This window comes from Anastrepha obliqua, chromosome 5 (genome assembly GCF_027943255.1).
Source record: "Anastrepha obliqua isolate idAnaObli1 chromosome 5, idAnaObli1_1.0, whole genome shotgun sequence".
Taxonomy (NCBI): domain Eukaryota; kingdom Metazoa; phylum Arthropoda; class Insecta; order Diptera; family Tephritidae; genus Anastrepha; species Anastrepha obliqua.
The window spans coordinates 21,866,007-21,887,380 of record NC_072896.1 but is presented as its reverse complement, the minus strand read 5'-3'; the positions used below and the strand labels follow the sequence as shown (position 1 = coordinate 21,887,380).

The 21,374-nt window shown below is 36.8% G+C and overlaps 1 protein-coding gene across 7 annotated transcripts in view; it reads left to right on the top strand.

Moving 5' to 3' along the window:
- Nucleotides 1–21,145, top strand: part of LOC129249228 (uncharacterized) — a 92,542-nt gene extending 71,397 nt beyond the window's left edge. For 5 of the 7 annotated variants that reach the window (XM_054888915.1, XM_054888921.1, XM_054888916.1 and 2 more), the window contains 8 exons: nucleotides 15,247–15,353; nucleotides 17,612–17,723; nucleotides 17,792–18,137; nucleotides 18,221–18,435; nucleotides 18,502–18,660; nucleotides 18,732–19,195; nucleotides 19,256–20,286; nucleotides 20,433–21,145. In XM_054888915.1, the coding sequence (XP_054744890.1) occupies nucleotides 15,247–15,353; nucleotides 17,612–17,723; nucleotides 17,792–18,137; nucleotides 18,221–18,435; nucleotides 18,502–18,660; nucleotides 18,732–19,195; nucleotides 19,256–20,286; nucleotides 20,433–20,594 (2,596 nt within the window). In that variant the 3' untranslated portion in view covers nucleotides 20,595–21,145. Of the gene's footprint in view, nucleotides 1–33; nucleotides 801–14,482; nucleotides 14,833–15,246; nucleotides 15,354–17,611; nucleotides 17,724–17,791; nucleotides 18,138–18,220; nucleotides 18,436–18,501; nucleotides 18,661–18,731; nucleotides 19,196–19,255; nucleotides 20,287–20,432 lie in introns of those variants that run through there. The other 2 variants (XM_054888920.1, XM_054888919.1) reach the window with 2 other exon arrangements.
- Nucleotides 21,146–21,374: the final 229 nt, after the last annotated feature.

The window sequence follows — 21,374 nt, the reverse complement described above, 5'->3', positions numbered from 1 at the left end:
AGAAAAAAATTGTTTTGTGTGCGTGTGCGCATTTACGTCTCCAAGTATACTTGTGTGAATATATTTCTAAAAGTGCGTACGTGATGTCATCAGTAGCATTTTCTTGACAGCCTTCACGAATACGCATTTCAAAACCAACACAAAAAAAACATTTACTTTATGAGCAGTAACATTGACTGGCTAACCGACCGACTGACCGATCGGGTGTCTGTGTGATTGACAGCTTAGCAAAAGCAAGTGAAGCAAAACAAAGCAGATCAGAGCAGAAATTTATTGCTGTTGTCCAGCACCAGCACACCAGCACGCAGTGCCATCATCCAGCAAGCAGTGTCATTAGTAAACAACAACAACAACGACAGTATCATCATCAACATATCAACATAATTAAGCTACGCTGCCGTAACCCCGCCGTTGCCATTGCCATCGCAGTTGAAGGCGCAACACCAGCGCCCAGCCGTCATCATCATCGAAATCATCACCAAAATAAATGTTGATGTCACGGCGACGTGTTACTTGTCGGACGAGTGGCGACGACGTCGGCACGCGCAAACGCAAACGAAAGCGCTCCAAAGAAGCTACAAAGAGCCACGGGCGGCGGCGCAACGTAGAAAGGTTACAGGGCAACGACCAAAACTGACGACACCAGCAGTAGCAGCGGCAGTGGCGGCGACTACGTCCGTAATGGCGTTGACCAGGAGGTGCAGTCTCAGCAGTATCAATAGCGACAATAGCAATATGACGTTCAACAGCGCGGCCACCTCAACCATTTGGGACAAAAGAAGTTGTGACGACATGTCGCGGTGAGTCTCCACGCGCTGAGGGTGCGTTTCGTTTAGGTAGGGGAGAGGCTCACCATTTATGTGGGCGTAGATTTTTATTTTCTATTTAAGGGCTATGCTTGCTTTGAAGGACAAATGTCTACAATACGCGCGCTCTGGGAGCAATAGCATTAGCCCTTATTGCGTTTTGCGTTTTTAAAGCGGTGTCACACATACATACATACTTGTGCAAATATATACATAAGTACATACGTACGTAATAACATGGTTGGAAAATCGATGGGTGTGAAGAGTTGCACTGTGTCAGTGCTTGTGGTGCCATTGCTAGCATGTCGGATTTTTTCATGGAAGTATATGCATTATATGGTTACCCTTCAACTAGTTACAGACTAGTCAGCTGCATAATATAATTATTTAGTGCAATATTGTGTTGCATACATTTCTCCTGCTCCTGCATCTGTTTTATTGAACTAGTTACCGACTAGTCACATACGAGCCTAGTTGGAATATTGTGAAATATCAGGTTTATATACCATTTTAGACCGTTTTTGTTAAGTAATTTTTGTACGGGTCACAAAGTTGAATCTGAGAACAGTTGATAACGTTCCCACGCTAGTTGGCTGGTTGATTCTACCTTAACGGAACGTTCCGGATTTATATCTGCGCCGGTGACTGACACTACATGACTACTTTTATCTCTTTATTTTGCGCAAAGTAAATAAAATAAATAAAAATATTTATATTCTAAAATATCCTATTAAATAAACCTGCAAACCAATTTTTTTTTTTTTAACATTTCTAAAAACCCCGTTGGTGTTCAAAGTGTTAAGTAATTTTTCTATAACTAGTTACAAATGAGTTGTCTAGGCTATATTTCTCATATTTTTCCGACAATTTTTTCATCCATTTTTTCTATAACTACGAACTATATAATTGGCTCGTACACTCTGCTTTTTGGGTGTTTGGCCGAGCTTCTCTTATTTGTGGCGTGCGTCTTGATGTTGTTCCACAAATGGAGGGACCTACAATTTCAAGCCGACTCCGAACGGAGATATTTTTATGAGGGGCCTTTTCATGGCAGAAATATACTTGGAGGCTTGCCATTGCCTGCTGAGCGGCGACGGCTATTAGAAAAAACTTTTTCTTAATTTTGGTGTTTCACCGAGATTTGAACCTCCGTTCTCTCTGTGAATCCGAATGGTAGTCACGCACCAACCCATTCGGCTACGGCGGCCGCCTTTAAATTAGTACTTATTAAGTTATAGTATATTTTCCCGACCGTTTTTTCAACCACTTTTTCTGCAACCAGTTACGAACTAGTCACCTTTGAATTTGTTCATATTAAGTTATACATATGTAATATATTATATTTTTCCGACAGTTTTTATTAATTTATAATATTTTTCTCGACTAGTTAAAAAATATTCATCTGTGGAACAGTACATGGAAAACAATCGTATATTTTTCATATTTTTGGGCAGTTGTTTTCATCCACTTTTTCTGCAACTAGTTGCGAATTAGTCGCCTTTGTATTTGTACGTATTTAGTTTTGAATATATTTTCCTCACTGTTTTTTCATTAACTTTTTCTGAAACTAGTTACGAACTAATCGCCTATGAATTTGTACGTAATAATTTTTAATCTAATTTCCCGAAAATTTCTTCAATCGCAGTTTCTTTGACATTTTTTTCATCCACTTTTTCTGTAACTAGTTACATACTGGTCACCTACTGTTCTAGTACGTATTTTGTGAAATAAAATGCACACATAGAGTTAATTGATTGATTTTTTTTAACTAGTCTAAGTTTTTTAACTAATCTAAGTCTTAACTAGTCAAGCTAAATTTTTTCTCTGCACAGAGTTCCCTCATTGGCGCCCTCAGATGCACACACTCCGTCTCTCTTAGAAACACATACCTATATGTAAATGTAATCATTTTAACACTCTAGTCAATCAATTACTCAAATCATCAATCAGTCAGCCGTTTTAATTGAGCAAACGTGCAATAATTCAATTGATAATTTTTATCAACTCGATTTGTTATTCAATCGTGCTTTTGTTTGTTGTTTTTGCTTCTTTTTGTGCTGTTTTTTGTTATTATATTTACTAGTGGTTTTTTTGCGTTCACTTTTGATTGCTTAATTTGGTGCTGGCTTTTGGGCACAACACTGTTCGACGCTCGAAATGTACAATCAAAAAAAATGTACTGCAGTGGATGGGGAAATTTGAACAAATGAGACAGATATCTCATTGAGAGAGAGGGGAAATTCCGCTATCTATTAACCACGCATGCATTTTAGACCCAATTTTTTATTTAATGCACGTGAATTCGCAGTGGTTTCTGAAAACTATTTAGTTTTATGTAAAAAATTAAAAGGATTTCTTAATAATTCGATTAATTTTTTCACGTTCCAAGTATTTATTTTTTACGAAATTTTTGATGATATTTTTCATAATGATGGTCTATGCATAACTGCAAATCAACCAAGTAAACTTCATCTAACCTGGCGTAGTGCCGGCTAAATTTTGAATAGTTCACACTCTTGAGTTCAGGAATTATTTTTTTACTCTTTAGCACATGACTTTTAATGGTTAAAAAGACCCAAAGCAGGAAATAATGCAGGGTTAGAAATCATAAGAACTGGGTGATCCTATTAATTTTTTACTTAACTATTAGGCAATTTTTTTTGTATTCCCACACTTTTATGAATTTATGTTCGTACAAGTATCTTGTCTCTTCTAGCCAATGAAGTTAGCTTTACTGACCGAGCCTATAAGATATTCCTAACTTTAAAGCGACCGCACAAAATTTTTTTGTTGTCGTTTTCTCAACTTTCAGACAAAAATAAATTTAGTAGTATCGAAAATATGTATGTCAGACTTCGAGTTAAAATAAATTATTTTGTTTAATATTTTTTATGCTGGTAATGCCGGAAAGCAATCGTCAGATATTGTATAATGAACACTGTTGTTAGAGGCTAATTGAGAAATTAGCTCTTAAACTGATAACCAGCTTCGAAAGATTTCTGATTGCCTGTTTACATGCCGGTTGTGATCATAGCGAAAAGAATTCAGGAGAAGTGACCAAGATCAGACCGTTAACCGGCTCTCAGCGAATTTGAAAGACTCAGCTGATCGGCTGCCGTAACGGGGGTCATCGGTTTGCTAACGAAAAAAGCGAGATTGTGTTGGTGATATACGAAGAAAATCAACACAATCTGAACGACAACTAATTGGAATTCGACTGCCGAGTACCTGGTGATCAGACAGCCATAGTTGTTCGGGCAATTTTATTTTTCACCACTGCAGATTGGTTAAACCTGGTAATCTATCATCCTTGTGTTGTGACCGGCTTAAGAAATGTATTAGAATATAAGATCCGTAGTATTTTGGCACTTTGCCATTTCTCTCTTTTCATTCCTTCACTTCCATTTCATTCTATTTCCGCTAGACTTAAACATCAAGTCAAACTCATGTCGTACCTATCATCAGTACAAAAATAGCAGCCCAAGATTGACCATTTTTCTTTCCTGAGTTCCATCAGTTTCTTGCCTTGGCAACAGAGCTCGTTGAAATGAATCAACTAAAGCTAATCTACTACTTTAGACGCGTTTTGAAAGAAAGTGGCATAGCCGCTAATACGTCACACATTCCATAGTATTTTATCTCCTTTTTTCTCCATAGCAATCGGTTCTTAAAAATCCGCATACATTACCTACAATTTTTCATGTCCTCACATCAACATGCAAGATTACATCATTAATTTTCCGCTGCACTTCAAAGAGTAGTCTGCCGTCTGCCGTGCATATAAACAAACATTCACTAGCAGTTGGTATTAACTTTCGAAATGTCTACAAATTATTCACCTAATTCTTCCTTCATTATTGACCAATAGAAAGCAATCTAATGAAGTAATACATTTGGCCCAAATTGCTCGACATAAATTTTTCCGACACTAAATTCGTCTGGGCAAACAAGTTACAAAACAAAGCAACAGCAAACTAATGAAGCAAATCCAGCCGCAAACAACAACAAACCATCAACCAAGCAAGCAACTGAAATGCTGTTGTAGGGAGCGCATCTAAGCAACAGCTGTTCATCGTCCCCCATTATGCCCGCAACTCCTACACTCTAGCAGCACAGTCGCAATATTTCCAACAACTCTGTACAACTTTGAGCACAGAATCCCTCCACGTACGCTCCCTGGCATCAGTTTTGCCTTGCTCACTCGTGCTTATCAATCGGGAGTATAATTCTCTATCCAATTTCCACACGTCAATAACATTGTTTTTGTTGTGTTAACTGTGTACTGCTGTGCATTGCCATTCACCTCCACCAACAACATAGATAGAGTAGAGAACAGTATTTTTTGTATTGTGCTGCTATATGCCCAATCTCTCCATCTGTAGCTCCGACGCTGCTCCACTCCTCAAAAGTACTACCACTACTCGTTTTCAAAACACAAGCATTTTTTTTTTTAATTTTTTTTTTGTATTTAATGTGGCTGCTGCTACTTTTGTTGCTATTTGTAGTTGCAGTATTTCTGTTTTGTATTTTTCCCCCCCTCTCACGGTTGGTTGGTTGGTTGGCATACCGCGCGCCGCTAGCTGCTTGACTGCTTTAGCTGGTTGGCTGGCTGGCTGCTTGTTGGGCACACCAGTATGGCAGCACGCTCGCGGGTTGTGGTGCGCTTGTAGAATCATTTTTATTATTAGTTATGACCTCATCATCGATTATTTTGCGGTTGGTTCCGATTGAAATACACAGTCGGTCCCTCCGTCGTTGCTTTTTTTGTTGTTGCTTACACTTGGTTTCATGGGTTCGGCTAAAAAAGAGGGGCGTAGAGCGACCGTCTGTACGCTCACTCTCCACATTCATAGGTATACTCTCACGCGGTGAAATATGCAAGCACATACATACATGCACACATATCCATGTAAGCTTGCTACGAGCAGTACTTTGCCTTCGTGCCTTTTTACCCAACATTTTTGTAGGCGACCAATGCACAAGTCGTTGCGTCGTTGCAGTGATTGTCGCAACTGCCGCTATAAGCAATTATAGCTGCCACTTGCACGCCAGAGGAACAACATTCAATGAGTTAGCGAGTTGGTCTTTTTTACGGTTGCCCGCTGTGAAGCTTTAGACTGTGATTGTAGTGCTTTGCAGGAAGTAAATGATACCAACAACAAACCTGTGGTCGCCGACGGTGCGGTTCATGCGAACCACATACGAAGATGTGGCGATACGGCCTTCCCATTGGTTGTTGTGTGAGTGGTGCGGTGATGCCAGATTTGTTTGCTCACAATATTGAGCTTGTATAAAGAGGGATTTTCGTTTGGAATTAGATTGTGGGAAAATATTGTTGCGTATGCTTAGTAAATTGTTTGAAAAGTAAATAATTTGTGGTTTGCCAAATCCCGCAAACAAACATTAATTAACTTCTGACGCGTTCAAGCTCTATTTTCTTTAAATAATGAATGTTAGGCCAGTCGCAGTTTATATAAATTTTGAAAAACTTTGACGATTACAACCTAATTTTTCTTTGAGCTTCATTCAAACTTTTTAAGCTATACAAAAAAATATTCATTTACCTCGTTTTTCTATTTCCTATGCAGAGCCTAAGTAATACACATTTGTTTATTCCTTTTTTGCTGAAGTATTGGCATGAGTCCATGTGTTCTTCAGTCACAGTTTTGTGATACGGTGTCGCCTTTGCAAAGGATTGTGGAAAATTACGTATTCGAATTAAATTGAACTAAAGTTTTATACTTTTTTCATGATTATTGGAAAACGTTGTGCGTTCAGGAACTTTCTAACACATTTGATCCTTTTCGCATTCTTCATTTATGACATCACCGTCAGCTCTCTGAACCAAGCTGCTTCTGGTTCGCTTAGAAGATGATTTTAAAGATTTCTTGAGAGTGATTATAATAAATAACAACATCTGACGATTTGAGGTGTACCTCTTTAGCTGATTTACATAATTTTTATTTATATACATATGTATACAAACCAAGACACGTTCTGATGTCCCCTTTGGTACACCTTCCCAACGACGCTTCCAGTTAAAAAAATGCTCAGCAAGCAATTTATGCTTGTATGTTAACGTAGGAATCATTCCTGCAGACATTTGCTAGAACCTGAGCCATCTCTCAGGGGATCCCAGGAGGTATCTTTTTAACTACACTGAGATCCATGACAAAATGTAACTTAAAGTACTGCACCGGACAGTATATAGACGGACGCTAAAGGACATTCGTCGGGAGACTCTCACCACCTACTCCCGATGCCCGTATGCCGTTATGGGAGACCAACCACCACCTATTGCAGAAAAAGTTTCAGCTGCCTCATCAGCTGCCTAAAGTTTCAGATGCCTCGCGGTCTGGATATTTTAGTAGATTAAACTCCTGCAGAATAGACCCTACATACTCAATACATGTCCGGTACATGAAGGCATCACACGATACTAACAACCTATGTTGAGTTTGACGACGATCAGTGAACACAAAGCGCTGACAGGGTCTACTAAATTACTACAACAACAACAAAAGCATTTTACACACTTTTTCTTTTTATTTGTTCTCTAATTTGTCAAATTTTGTATAAATTACTTTACACTGCTAATCTTTGTATATATATTTTGATATTCTAGGGACCAAACGCAAAAATAAAATGCATTGTTCTTATTTTTACTCTACTTCTAATAGCTGTTAAATGTGTTTTGATACTAACGATTCTTTATTACTTTTAGTACAATGATTTTATGAACTTAATACGACTTTTAGAAATATTTTTTTTTTATTTCCAAAAAATATTTGTTGATACAATATATTAATTACAAAATATGTATACTTTTAATTTTCCATAACAATATTTACTTCAAATTAAAATTCTCATACACTAGGCTAACTTGAAAACTCTTAAAACCCCTCTTAACAATCCATAACCCCTCTTACAAATCATATTTTCTCGCATAGGTTAATCAATTTTCCCCTTAGCAATCTTAATTTGAAAAATTTCCGTAATCAACTTAACATGAAAAAAAATCCACACCACCCCCACTCATGTAAACCGCTTAGCAAACGTTAAGTTTTATTTCACTTCACACCCTTCTAAATTTGGTATCCGTTACCTAAGTAAAGCGAGCGTAACGCCATACAAAAATTGAAGAGGCCAAAGCTATCGAAGCCCTTGGCTGTTTACCGTCATGCACACTCGCACACACATTCACTTTGTTATTGTTCAAATTCGTCTTTGCATTCGCCTTTGCCTACTCTCACCAAACACGAGACGCCCTCGCTCCAATTAGTAGGTGCATGTAGGTATGTGTGGGTATGTTTGTTTATGGCCCACATGCGCCTCAACATGTGTGCTATTGTTGTTGCTGCTATTGTTGTTGCTGCTATTGTTGTAGCTGCTACTGTTGCTCTTATGTTTAGGATTTAAATTTGTTATATTTTGGATTACTTTGGCTTTGTGTTGGCTGTTGAAAGTTGTTTCTGTTTTTGTTTTGGATCATTTTTTCTTGCAGAGCAACAAAGCTGAAAGCCACTAAAATTTCGCTATTTCATTGGCGCGGCGCGTTCGTACGTTTGTTTGCTCACTTTGCGGCAATTACCTCAGCAGCAATCATTTAGCGGCCCACTCAAAACAAACAAAATAAAAAAAAAAAAAGCATTTATATAAAAATAAATAAAACTCCAGAGCTGCCAAATTTAGCAACTTGCCACCAAGTGTGTTTTCCAGCGTTCAAACCAGCAGCAATGTTATTTTTATGCTGTTGCTGTATGAACTTTTTGGGTAAATTGTTGCTGCTTTTGTTTAGCGTACGCTGTTTAGCTTTGCAGTAGGCGCTGCTTGGTGCCCAGTGCTGCAGATCATCTTGTTTTTAGCTCTGCTGCAGCAGCTGCAAGCTCGCGTAGGTGGTCAATGGCCAGCAGCTATGCCATCAACAGCACTCGAGAGCTTCGGCCTCAAGCACACTTTGCTCTGCGCACTTCACTGTAGATTTGCTGAAATTGTTGAAAATGTAATGAGTTTGGAATTTCAATCGATTTTACATTTGTTAAAAAAGTGTTAAAGTATTTGCGTACATATGTGTGTGTGTGCGAGTGTGTACATACATATACCCTGTGATTGTGTTGGCATATGCAAACAACATTCTTTGCCATCAGCAGGCAGGCCAGGCCAAGCACATTTGGGTGCGCAGTGCGCACAATGCCACCATTCAATGACACCACCGCAAATACACAGCAACAATTTCTCTTCTCTTAGGCGAAACTATTTACAATCAGTGACATAATCATCGCGTTTATTTGCGTTATTTTTAGATTTGATATTTTAATTTGATTGGTTTGCTTGTTTGGCTTTGATTTTTGATTTTTACCATCACTGCTTCTTTAATTTTTTCATATTTACATTTTGTATATTTTTATGTGCATTAATGCTTGGCTGTTTCTTCTGCTTCTACTTCAAGTGCCTTATTGTGGTATTTGCCCGCTCAGTTGAAAATTATTATTATCTTTTTCGTTGCATTCACCCTTTTACAGCTACAACTTTTGTAATTTTTGTCCATATTTTTTTTGTTTGTTCATAAAATTGGTTATTTGCTCATTTCCAGTTCCCATTCACGTGGACTTTATTAACAATTTGCATGCCTGCATTTTTACTTCCTTTTTTGTTCTTTGCTTGTTTGTTGTTGTTTTTCTGTGTTGCGCTGTGTCGTTTTTTCTCCATTGCACTGCCGTCACTTGAACATATCTATTTATTTTGCCTTAAGCTGACTCTCGTCGTATGTATGTACGTACATATGCACATATGTGCCTGTGTATGCTATCGTAGCAATGCCTCGGTATAAATATAATCTGTAAATGAATGACCTTTTCGTTGTATTTTAGTTCCCATTTAATTGCTGATAAGAATTATTTAAATAGTAGTATTGCGTATGCGGTATCGCGAGCTGTTGTTGATTTCCTTTTTACACTTGAAGAAAATCATTGCAAGATAAGAATGCAATTTTTTCATTCAAAACGATACTACGTCTTTTATAGTGACTCTTATCCATTTATGTTTATTTTTATTTTTTAATTTTTTGAAAAGTTAATTCGATTCATTCGATATTCATTATTTATTTATTGATTAAATTTGTAGTTAAGTTAAAATTCTAAAGAGTGCAGATTCTACGCATAAACACTTTCTAAACTTCTCAAGAAGATGGTATGAGTGCAGTCAGACAAGTGTCTTAACTCATCATCACCATCATCCGGTAGTCACTACAACTCGAAGCTAAAAGACGTTTTGTTGTTGTCGTTGTTGTTCTTGCTGTTGTCGTTGTTGTTGTTGCTGTTGTTGGTGTTGTCACCGTTTTTGTTATTTTTGAGCGCATATTCAGGCTTTTTATTTCATATCACCGATAGATTTAGGGTCACATCGCCTAGGTGAGTGAGTCGTCGTCTAGCCATAGCTGAACATTCCTTAGAAAGAGGAATGGTTCTTAAGAAAATCTATACGAAAAGGCTCGCAAAAGTTGTCATATGGGGGGAATTCGAGTAAACTCTTTGTGAATATGAATTCTCGTTCCCACGACAGTCGGTTCTGCGAAACCCGAACGACAGGAATTTATGTATGTCCGGCCAAGGACTGTCACCTCATCAGCTTTCTCCGTAAATGTAGCTTTAGCTTAGTGAAACATAAAACGAATGACGTCCACACACCTGCCAAAATCTCTCAGATCCAAATAACCGTCTGCTCTAAAAATCTTTTCACCACGTGAATTCCACTAACTCTCCAGAAGTATGCAAATATATTTCGCTCAGAGCTCAGTCAAGGTTCTAGTCTAGTCTTTTGCCAAGGCAAATTGAGTGCGGAAGGTGGGTGCCTTCGCAATACAAAACAAACAAAAGTAGGAGAAATTGCATGTTTGTGAAAATTCAGTGAATTGCTTGGTAATATTGTGTTTTGTGAGATTAAAACTAAACAAACTAATGCAAACGAAATGCCACGTGTCAAATTGTTTAAGCACAAATTAATATAAAGCCTCCAAATGCAGTTGTTTGCGTTTTTATGCGGAAGACGACGTGGCTAGAAAGTATGTGTGCGTGTACGTATAATTTCTTGTGTTTTGGTTGTTTCCATTGATTTCGCCTACTCTTCTTCTTCACAAATAAGTAATTTCCCTTCATATAATATTTGTTTCTTGATGGACTCTTATGCCACGGCGAATTCGGAAGGAGCAATATTCTTCTCTATCATTCTTGGTCGTTTGCGCTGTTATAAAGTTGTGAAGTAGCTCATGCAGCAGGCCTAACATAGTTTTAGAATTTCCCCCTTCATCAATTAAAAAGTACAGCGCACCATGTCTCCAGATCATCTTGTTTCTTGAAACGTTACCTCCTTCGTCTAATTCAATAATTGTGCTTGTGTTATTGTTGAGAGAGATGTCTGCCGAGTGGCTCGATGTACGAGTATGTATGTATGTAGATGCATGCATGCACGCATGCAGGTATGTATATGTGTAGCAATCGGTAGGGGAACTAAAAATGTCTCAAAAGTTGGAGTTGTATATGTTATAGTCTGCAGTGCGCTTCAAAGTCGCAGATTTTCAACTGGAGCATTTGGAAGGGGCAACGCAAGTTTTCTTAAGGGAAGATCTTTCTACTCTATTTTCCTATGACTTAAAATGAAAAAAAAATGATGCAAAATTCAATATTCTTTCATATTTCAAAAAATTAAAACAATGCAAAATTCAATATTCTTTAATATTCTAAAGAATTTTTAATAAATTTTTAACAAAATTGCAGTCATTGTGACTACATTAGGCTCTTTCTCCCTCCTGACAAGTATGCATCACGCGCCTTTATTACAATTAATGATTCTTGTTTTCATGTTTTCAATTATAATTCCGTGTTTTTTATTTCACTACACTTCCTACTCTCACAAGCCATAAATTACCCATAAATGCATTAATGGCTGTCAACTTTCCCGGTGATGCATCGAGGTGAATCCTCATATATGTAGGTATGCATGTATGTTTGTTTGTTTGTATGTATCATACTTATGCATCATAGTTCGTGTGCGCATCACACGCGCATCCACAAAAGCGTCAAACGGTGATGCTATTGCTAAAAGAAAAGAAAAAAAGAAAGAAAAAAGAAATACTCTGACGTTTTTGTCTCGGTTAAATGTCATTGTCACTTAGACGTTCTGTGGGATGAATGTACCACCCATTAAAATATGTTTTTTTTTTTGCAGTGTTCTCAAGGTGAACATGACTAAAAGCAAAAGGCCAACACACTTCTATGGCATATGGGCGTTCATATGCATATACGAAATTTGCGAATTTTTTTTTATGATAAATTTAAATGTTTTTTCAAAAATAAGTTGCGTTAGCAAACACGAGTGGTAGCGGTTTTCTAAAAAAGGCAGCAATTTTGAAATAAAATAAACTTACGAGCGTATTTTAGCTTTCAAAACAAAAAATAAATAAAATACTGCTTAAAGTAGTTAATATTCGATTCTCAAAAGAATCAGAAGTACCAGCTTCTAAACGATTAACGTCACTGGGTAATCTTTACTTTGATAGCCTGGGGTAGTGCTCCAATTTAAATCTCACTAAACTTTTCCGTTACATCAACAGGTCTGTTGGGCTGTAGATATACGCCTGTTTGAGGTCTCAAAGTGGTATCAAAACGGCACTTCAATGCTACTTGGGGAGTGCCACACTGGTATTTGAAACATTTCATCTACCTACATCTACCAGATTTTTTAAATTATCAATCCAGGGAACTGAAAAATACTCTTTAACTACGCAGTTCTAGCCATTAAATTGAAAATATTTAGTACTCAGTATGGATTCACAGCACGCGAACTTAGTGTAAAGTCCCGAATAGTAATTATACTTGCCCTCATTGCTGATTTAGAGTAGGTACTTAAAAGAAGTCAGTAATAGATGAGTCCTAAAACGAGATGAGTATATTTATTTGCTCTGCTACCTATTATTGCTACTCTGTAATCCTCAATTGATTATTTTTTGAGTTGTTTTCTTTGCAAATTGAAGACTTTTCCGTACCGCGAAACTCACTCTAATCCTTTCATCTAAAATGACTACTGTTTGTGTTTCGTTCCCATATTAGCCAAGTAATGTTACTCCAGCAGCATTCCCCGTACATGCATGGGGAATGCTTATGCTGTTACATCAACAACAACTGGTTGTGTTTTGACAAGACTGGCGAATAACAACTATTCATCAATTGGCGAAAGCTAATGAGAGCGCAACCAAAGCATATACACAACATACAACAACAACTCACTTGAATTTGGGCGCACGCGAACGAGGTAGAGACCAAATTACATAGTGAGAAGATGTTAGTGGTGTGGCCAATATCAGACCCTTAGCTGGCTCTCAGCGAATTTGACAGAATCAGCGGTTGGGCTGACGTAGCAGAAGTTATGAATCGGCTTGTTTATGAAACAAATAAGAATGTGTTAGTGATTACGAAAAAAATTAACACAATGTCACTTATTTGCCGTCAGAACAACGGCAGATTTTACCAGTGTGTGAAATGATCGTGCAGATTTCGGCTGGCGAATACTCTCGTGACGTGGCAGCCGATGTTCCCCTCACAATTTTGTTTTTCACATCCTTGCGATGTCGCCTACACACGAATTCGTCATACAGAATGAGACTCCAATCCAAGCTCATTAACATTCGTTTAGAAAGTTTTACATAACCGCCAGTGTAGCTGAGCTGCAGTAACTCCATAAATAACAACTAAACAACACCGACAAATTTCGAAAATGTTTAATTTTATTTATTTAAAAAAAAATCAAAAAATTATAAAGAAACAAAAACAAAAAAAAACAAAAATTACAAAAAAAAAATTACAAAAAAAAATTACAAAAAAAAAAAAATTACAAAAAAAAATTTAGTTGAAGTGGTTCATTGACGTAATTTTGTGTTTTACGAGCTTTTTACGACCTTTAAAAATGTCGGTCTCTTCCTTTTTACCACCAAAAAATTTCGAAAATGTATAATTTTATTTATTTAAAAAAAAAAAACAAAAAAAAAATACTTCTGTTGAGTGCTTTACTGACGTCAATTTGTATTTTACGAGCTTTTTACGGCCTTTCAAAATTTCAGCCTCTTCCTTAATTCCTAAATTTTTTCTGCGCAGTGCATTTGTTTATTTGTTTAATATTTATTTCCATGTACATCGCTTTTTGAACTTTAATCTCTTTACAAATAATTAAAAAAACGAGCCTTAATTACCGCAAAATATGGCGCATTTGTTGATTTGTGGAACAAAATATCAACAGCCGTCTAAGTCGAATAAAATAGCCAATAATTCTCTCAGCTACGCCTAGGAAAAAAATAATTATCAGAGTACTTTTAGTGTATTCAATTTTTCCACATCCCCACAGTATAGCGCCAGCCACTTTAGCATTCGCGTGTAAATTTCATTTTTCGATTTTGCCGCTGACGTCCGCTTCAGCATTGGTTCAATGCCGCCTTCTAGCTAATCTCCCTCGGTTACATGCAAATTTGCTATTTTTCTAATTTTGTAAATTTGCTTGTTTGTTTGTCCACCGTTATAAAACTGTTGGATGATTTCATTTTCAATTTTCATTCATCCGGCGCACACAGCGCAGTTAGGGGAAGGAGAACAACAAGACAAAAAAATTTCAAAGGCGCTTAGCTAGCGCTTAGCTAGCGCTTAGCTGGGCGGCTAAACCATCGAACCGGGTCTTTAGCGCCTTGTTGTCTTATTGCGCGTTGGTGTTATTTGCCAATGATGCAATCGGCGGTAGTGTGCAGTAGAAACAGCCAACTTCACGGCCAACGATTTTGGTTCTATTCAATATTAGTCTTGGGCTGCTTATATATTGGCGCCCCTTTTCTCGCCGCACCGACCTGCTGCAATGCATTTGTGCGCAATCGCCACGCGGGGAATGACTTGGAGAGTAGCTTTGTGCTGTTGGCGGCTGATTCTGCTACAAAGCAGCGACAAACTGAACCCAAAACTGTGAATTTGGGTGTTGTAAGCTGCTTTTTTATGTAAAGTTATTGAAAGTAACTTTGTCATTCTTAAAAAAAATGTTTTTTTTTTTAGAAAAAAAAAAAAATTTATATAAAAAAATTATATGAAAAAAATATATTTGTTTCCTAACAATAAGACATTTGTTTAATGAAATGAAAATTTGTTTGTATTAAAATATTACTTTTTTACATTAAAATATTTTTTATATCAAAATTTTTTTTTCATATTAAAATATTACTTTTTTTATATTAACATTTTTTTTATTAAAATATTACTTTTTTTATATTAACATTTTTTTTATTTAAATATTACTTTTTTATATTATTTTTTAGTATTTTTGGTATATTAGAATTATAATTTTTTATATTAAAATATTCCTTTTTCAAACAATGCATTAATTCCCGTTTTTTCTATTCTTCTTCTATTCACAGAGAAGTGCTAAATGCTTGGCGTGCTAAAGCGCGTTGTAATGTCGTGCCGGCGGAGCGTACACAGGAGCTCTTTCATGAGCTGAGTTTTCATCCGAGTGAGAAGCAAAGTGAGTGATAAGAAGATTTTCAAAAATATGTAATTATTTGTGCTTCAGTGTAACTCTGGAATTCGTTCACCGCATGTTTCAATGTCAAATGTTTTAAAATTCCAAGGATGATAGATTAATTACCAGGTTTGCTACTTAGCTATGGTGAAAAGGAAAATTGAGAGGGGAACTTTGGCTACCACGTCCCTTGGGGACTTGGCAGCCGAATTCTGCGCGATCATTTTACACATATTCACACACTCGTCCAATCAGTCGTTGTTTAGACAGCAACGAAGTGTTATTGGTTGATTTGTTTCGTATATCAATTTCAGTTTTGTTGTAAACACATCTCACAGCATTGGATTAGCTGATTCTGTCAAATTCGTTCAGAGCCGAATAACGGTCTGTTAAAGAACGCACTTTTACATCTCTTCACCATGTAAAATTCGTACATATAGCGCCTTAACGTATGCTATATCTATGAGTGCGTTGAGAAAAGGTTTCTCTTAGGACATGAATTTGTTTTACATTGCATCTTTTGGGATACTTTTTAGAATTTGAGATATAAAATAAAAAATAAATAAAAGAGAAAAAATGAAAATAAACAAAAATAAAAAATTAATTTTTTTTTAAATAAAAAAATTAAAAAAAAAAAAACAAAAAATACAAAAAACAATAAAATAAAATAAAAATTACAAAAAAAATGAAAAAGAAAAATTGAAAAGGAAAATAAAAAAATGTAATAAAATAAAAAATAAATAAAAAAAAGAACATAAAAAAAAAAAATAAATAAAAAAAGAACATAAAAAAAATAAAATTGAAAATACAATTAATTAAAAAAAAAACAAATAAAATTAATAAAAAAAAGTAAATAAAAAAATGAATACAAAAAAAATTAAAATATTGTAAAATTCACAAATGTTTTAAAAGTTCTAATTTAGAGAATCTATCATTCCAAAAAAACAAAAGCAATTTATTAATTTCAGTCAACATAATTGTGGTCCGTACATGTCGCACGCTTTTTTCCCTCTTTTAGATGACATTTTCCCCCCTCTCTTTACCCTTTTTAGATGACATTTTTAAGAAGAACTAAAGAACTACTATAGAAACATTTTTCTGCACATATTATGCATTCTCATTCATCATAGCTCTTAAGCTGTACCGTAAACTAAACCACCGTAAAAGTCATATGAGTTTTACACACCTACAAAAATTGTTGGTCAACATTTCAAATTCTCGACACATTTATTTAATAATTCAAAACACAAAATTACACTACGAGACTTTGTGAATTTTCTAAAAAAAATTGTTAGAATCTTTGTGCAAAAAAAAAAACAAAAAATATTTTTAATTTTAATAATTTCAATTTCAATTCAAATTTAAGTCTAAGAACTCTACGACCTTTTCTGAACTATTTAAAAAAAAATTTTAGAATCATTTTACAACAAAAAAACACAATATTTTTATTTTAATAATTTCAACTCCGTTTGAACTTTCTAAAAAAATATTTTAGAATCTTTCACAAAAAACAAAAACAAAAAAAAATATTTTTAATTTTATTAATTTCAATATAAAATATTTTTACAAAAACAAAAAGAAAAAAGTGTTTGTTTTAATAATGTCTATTTCAAATTGAGAGTTACTGCGAAAATTTCTGAACTACCAACAAAAAAAAAATCCAATAATTCTATGACACTTTGAATTACTTAAAAACAAATTTTAGAATCTTTCCAAAAAAGTATTTTTATTTTAATAATTTCATTTTCAAATAATATATAATTCTAATAACTCTGGAACACCGTTTGAACTTCCTATAAAAATGTTTTAGAATCTTTCAAAACCAAAAAAAATGTTTTAGAATCTTTCAAAGCAAAAAAAAAAAGAAAAAAAAAACACATATTTTTTTTAATAATTTCAAATCTATTTTTAATATTTCTACAATACTTTTTGAACTAACAAAAAAAATTTAGAGTCTTTTTACAAATAAAAAAAAGCAAAAAAAAGCGAATATTTTAAATTTAATGAATCTGTTAGAAAAAAAAAAATACTAATTTCAGTTTCAATCAAATATTTTACGCGCATACCTCTGATCCAGCGCAACGAACTACTAAATTTTAATAATTTTTTTTTGCATGTTTTCATAAAAGTATAGTGCATTCTACAACAAAAGCTAAATAACTTAAGGCTCCAAACTTTGTATAAAATTTAACAAATTTCAAAATAATTTATAATAGTTGAAATATAATTAATAATTATTTCCATTCGCTTTTTCTTTCCAGTCACCGAAATGCTGCAGACTGCCAAATTGTTGGCCCGCAAAGGCAGCCGTCAATCGAATGGTCTGACATTTGGTGAATTTTGTGTGCTGGCAGCTGATCTAAAACGCTTTCGGTAAGCTTACACATCCCCCAGTTCCATTTGAAGAGAGTAAAATAATTCAATTCCGATTTTGCACACAGCGCATCGACGTTCTCGCCATCGATCTGCGACAAGGTGAATCTATTGAGCTCTCTACAGCCAGAAAGTAATGACAATAGCCGTGCCGGTGGTGGTGGCCTCTTACCTTATGTCGAGGCCAATAATGGCAGCGCGTGCGCTGCATCGACATCAACGGGCACCGAACTGCGTAGTACAAAATCCTTAAGTAATGTCGGAGACTGCAAGCGAAAATTGTCAAAAGGCGTTGCCAATGATACATCGGCACCAGTCGAGGTGTTCCTAGGCGGTTCGTGTAATCCCACCACCTGGCGTGCCGATGTGGCGATACCAGCGTTGAAAGAACTTGGTATTTCCTTCTATAATCCAGTGAGTATTTTGCGGTTCTTGCGGTGGATTTTGTTGCAAATTTTATTAACTTACATTTTTCCATTTTCCCTCACAAATTTCAGCAAGTATCTGATTGGACGCCTGATCTCATTGAGCTGGAACATCGTGCCAAAGAAAAGGCGCGTGTTTTGTTCTTCGTTATGGACTCGGAGACGCGCGCATCTGCTGGTGCCATTGAGGCGGCACATATAGCGGGTCAAAACTGCAAGCAGCTGGTGTTGGTACTACATCCATATAAACGTAATCAATCGATTCTCAAAGAGCAAATATCCCAGCAGTAAGTTGTTATACGCACGCCAGCTATTAACAAATTTTCATTAATTTTGGTTTTCCTTCTACACAGAGAATACATTGACCTCCGGCGCAATCAGTTAATATTGAAGGAATTGGTCACACGTCGTGGCCTGCCAGTTATGGACGATATACCATCGGGTCTGCAGCGCACCAAAGATATTTTGGCTGGCATTAGAGACCCACCCTCGAATATAGCATCGATTTTAGTGTAAGTCAGATGGTTAAATAAAATTAGAAAAAAAAAATTATAATATTCATTCTCTCCTTTCCAACTTGCAGTGTAGTACGCGGCGCCTTCGACCGTGTGAATCCAGTGGATGGTGTAATCACTGTGGCACAGTGTCAACGCGCTCTCTTATACTTAGGTTACGCTCAGAGTCTAGTTAAATTAGACAATTTAAATAAGATAATAGCTTCACAGCGTGAAACGCTAGAAACGCTTGAAAAGCGCAGTACAAAATCGAGTGCTCGGCAGGAGACTATTAGCAGTAGCAGCAGCAGCAGCGGCGGCGGCAATGCCAATGCCACCAAGAAAAGCTCATCCTCGTCGTCGACGTCATCGTGTAACTCGGACACACCGACCGCTTCGGTAACCGAATCAGCTGATGTCGATTTCGAACTATTCTGCGTGATTTCCGCATATCTGTCGGTGTTGCAGCAAGAAATTCAAGAAAGTGGCTGCATCTCGCCCATAAAGGGCACAAATGTGCCACCACCGCCTGTCTATCTTACGAATATGCAGGGTAAGTGCCAGCTGAGTCGAAGCCCAATGCCACAAATTCACTAACCATTTCGTATTTTAGGTGACGAAAGCAACTTTGCCATCAGTTACTTTTCCAGCAAAAATATTTCGCGTACCTCGAGTCAAACTAGCGTGCCGGGTAGCGATGAACGCCACAGCAGCAACGATTTACTGAGTCGTAGTCGCGATAGTGGCACTTCCTCGCCACAACCGCTGGACCAGCCGCAAAAGTCACGTTCGGGTGCACAGTTAGGTAAAGCAAAAACAAAAATTCTTGTCAACATCGAATCCATAGAAACAACCGAAATAACAACAACCATTCAAACCGCTCACACACCACCGACACCACCCACTACTTCTACTACGACCGCCACAGCTTATCCCAGTTTGAGTGCACACACAACAGCACATGCGCTTACGCAAAACAACGCTAATGCTACCGCCGCCACCGCCGCCGCCCAAATGCATTCCGCGCTCGTGGGCATGGATAGCAGCGTGACAGCGGAAGAGGAGAGTGATTCGAATGACTCCGTATTCTCGTCGAGTAGCTCCATTAATTCGGTGAATTGTAATTATGGCGGCAACGAAACGCTTACCTTCTCTGGCGTAGATTTTCGCGACGTTTATCTGGGCGGAAGTTGTTTTTTGCGCACCAAATGGCGTCAAGACATCGCTATGCCGTACCTGAAGTCCAAAGGCATCACCTTCCACTTGCCGGCGCTGCACGAAAGCTTGCAAACATCGCAGCTGGACTTGCCAGATAAAGTATTCGAAGATGCGCGTCAGCTGGGCGCACAGGAGACATCGCTAAAACGTACACGCCGGAAATATCGTGGCGCTGCGCTAGAAGAAGAAGAAGAGGAAGAGTTAACTGTGTCCGAAGAGACTTACAGCTGGGCGTTGCCACCGATGCGGCCGAGCCTTTACAACCCCGCGCTATTGGATGCCAGTCGAGTGCTGCTGTTTGTCATCACGAATGAGACACGTTCGCTGGCGCCCATGACGCTGGCGGCGCATTGCATTGGACTGATGTACAATGTGGTTTTGGCAGTGCAAATGTTGCCCGAAGATTGTGTGATAAACAATGAAAAGGTGAGTGAGAGTGAGAGAGAGAGAAAGAGAAAGAGAAAAGAGAAGAAGAACAAAAAGAAGAGTAGCAGTACTTTTTCTTTTTTACTTTTTATACGAATTGTGTGAATTATTAGAGAATTTATATTTCATGTGTTCTTGTCTTGCAGCTCACTGCGGCCGCCATCAAAGACTACAATCGCGGCCGTTCGTATCTAATCGATTTGGCCAAACGTCAGGGTGTGCCGGTGTTCAACGATTTGAAGGCAGCTTTGGAATGTACTGTGGATAAGGCAAAAGCGTGTAACTCCAGAGGCAGCCGTTATGATTGAATGCGATCATCAACTACATGCAGTGCACGCACACACTCACACACACGCGCACTTGAATCATCTGTAAATACATAGAGAAATACATAACTGGAGTATGTCAGCATTTTGTGCGCGGCGCTCTATCGCTCTATCGCTTTACACATACTCACACACACATCCACACATCCGCACGTACATACGACGAGTACCTACTATATGGGCAGCAGATTTTAGCAGAATTTTCAACTACATTTACTATGCATATATCGATCAATATATATATATGTATATAGTAACGCCAATTCCGCGCGAAATCAACCTTTACTTAACTACATTTGTAATAGTTTAATGTTCTTATTTAAATGATGAAGCTCCAATTCTATGCAACATAGTTACTTAGCTAGTAAGTGAAGATTTAACGCCTATGCGTACATTTTGTGCGCGTCAGATGCCTTAACTGCGTCAAGCGTCAAGCGCCAAGCTACTAATTCGTACTGTCTAAGCCTTTGAATAATTTAATTTAATTTAATTACTTGTGTTATACATATAAACACACACACATATATATATGTATACAAACACAAACAAAAACAAAACGCTAAATCAATTTTAAACTTATGACAATTTTACATACAAATAGCATATAACATATTAATATAAATATAAATATATAATTAAAATATGAATAATAAATGCCTAATGTCTAAACTAAATAAATATATATACACACATACATACATAAATATACCTTAAATTACATTATACAATTACCTACTATACTAGCCTAGTAATTTTAAGCGT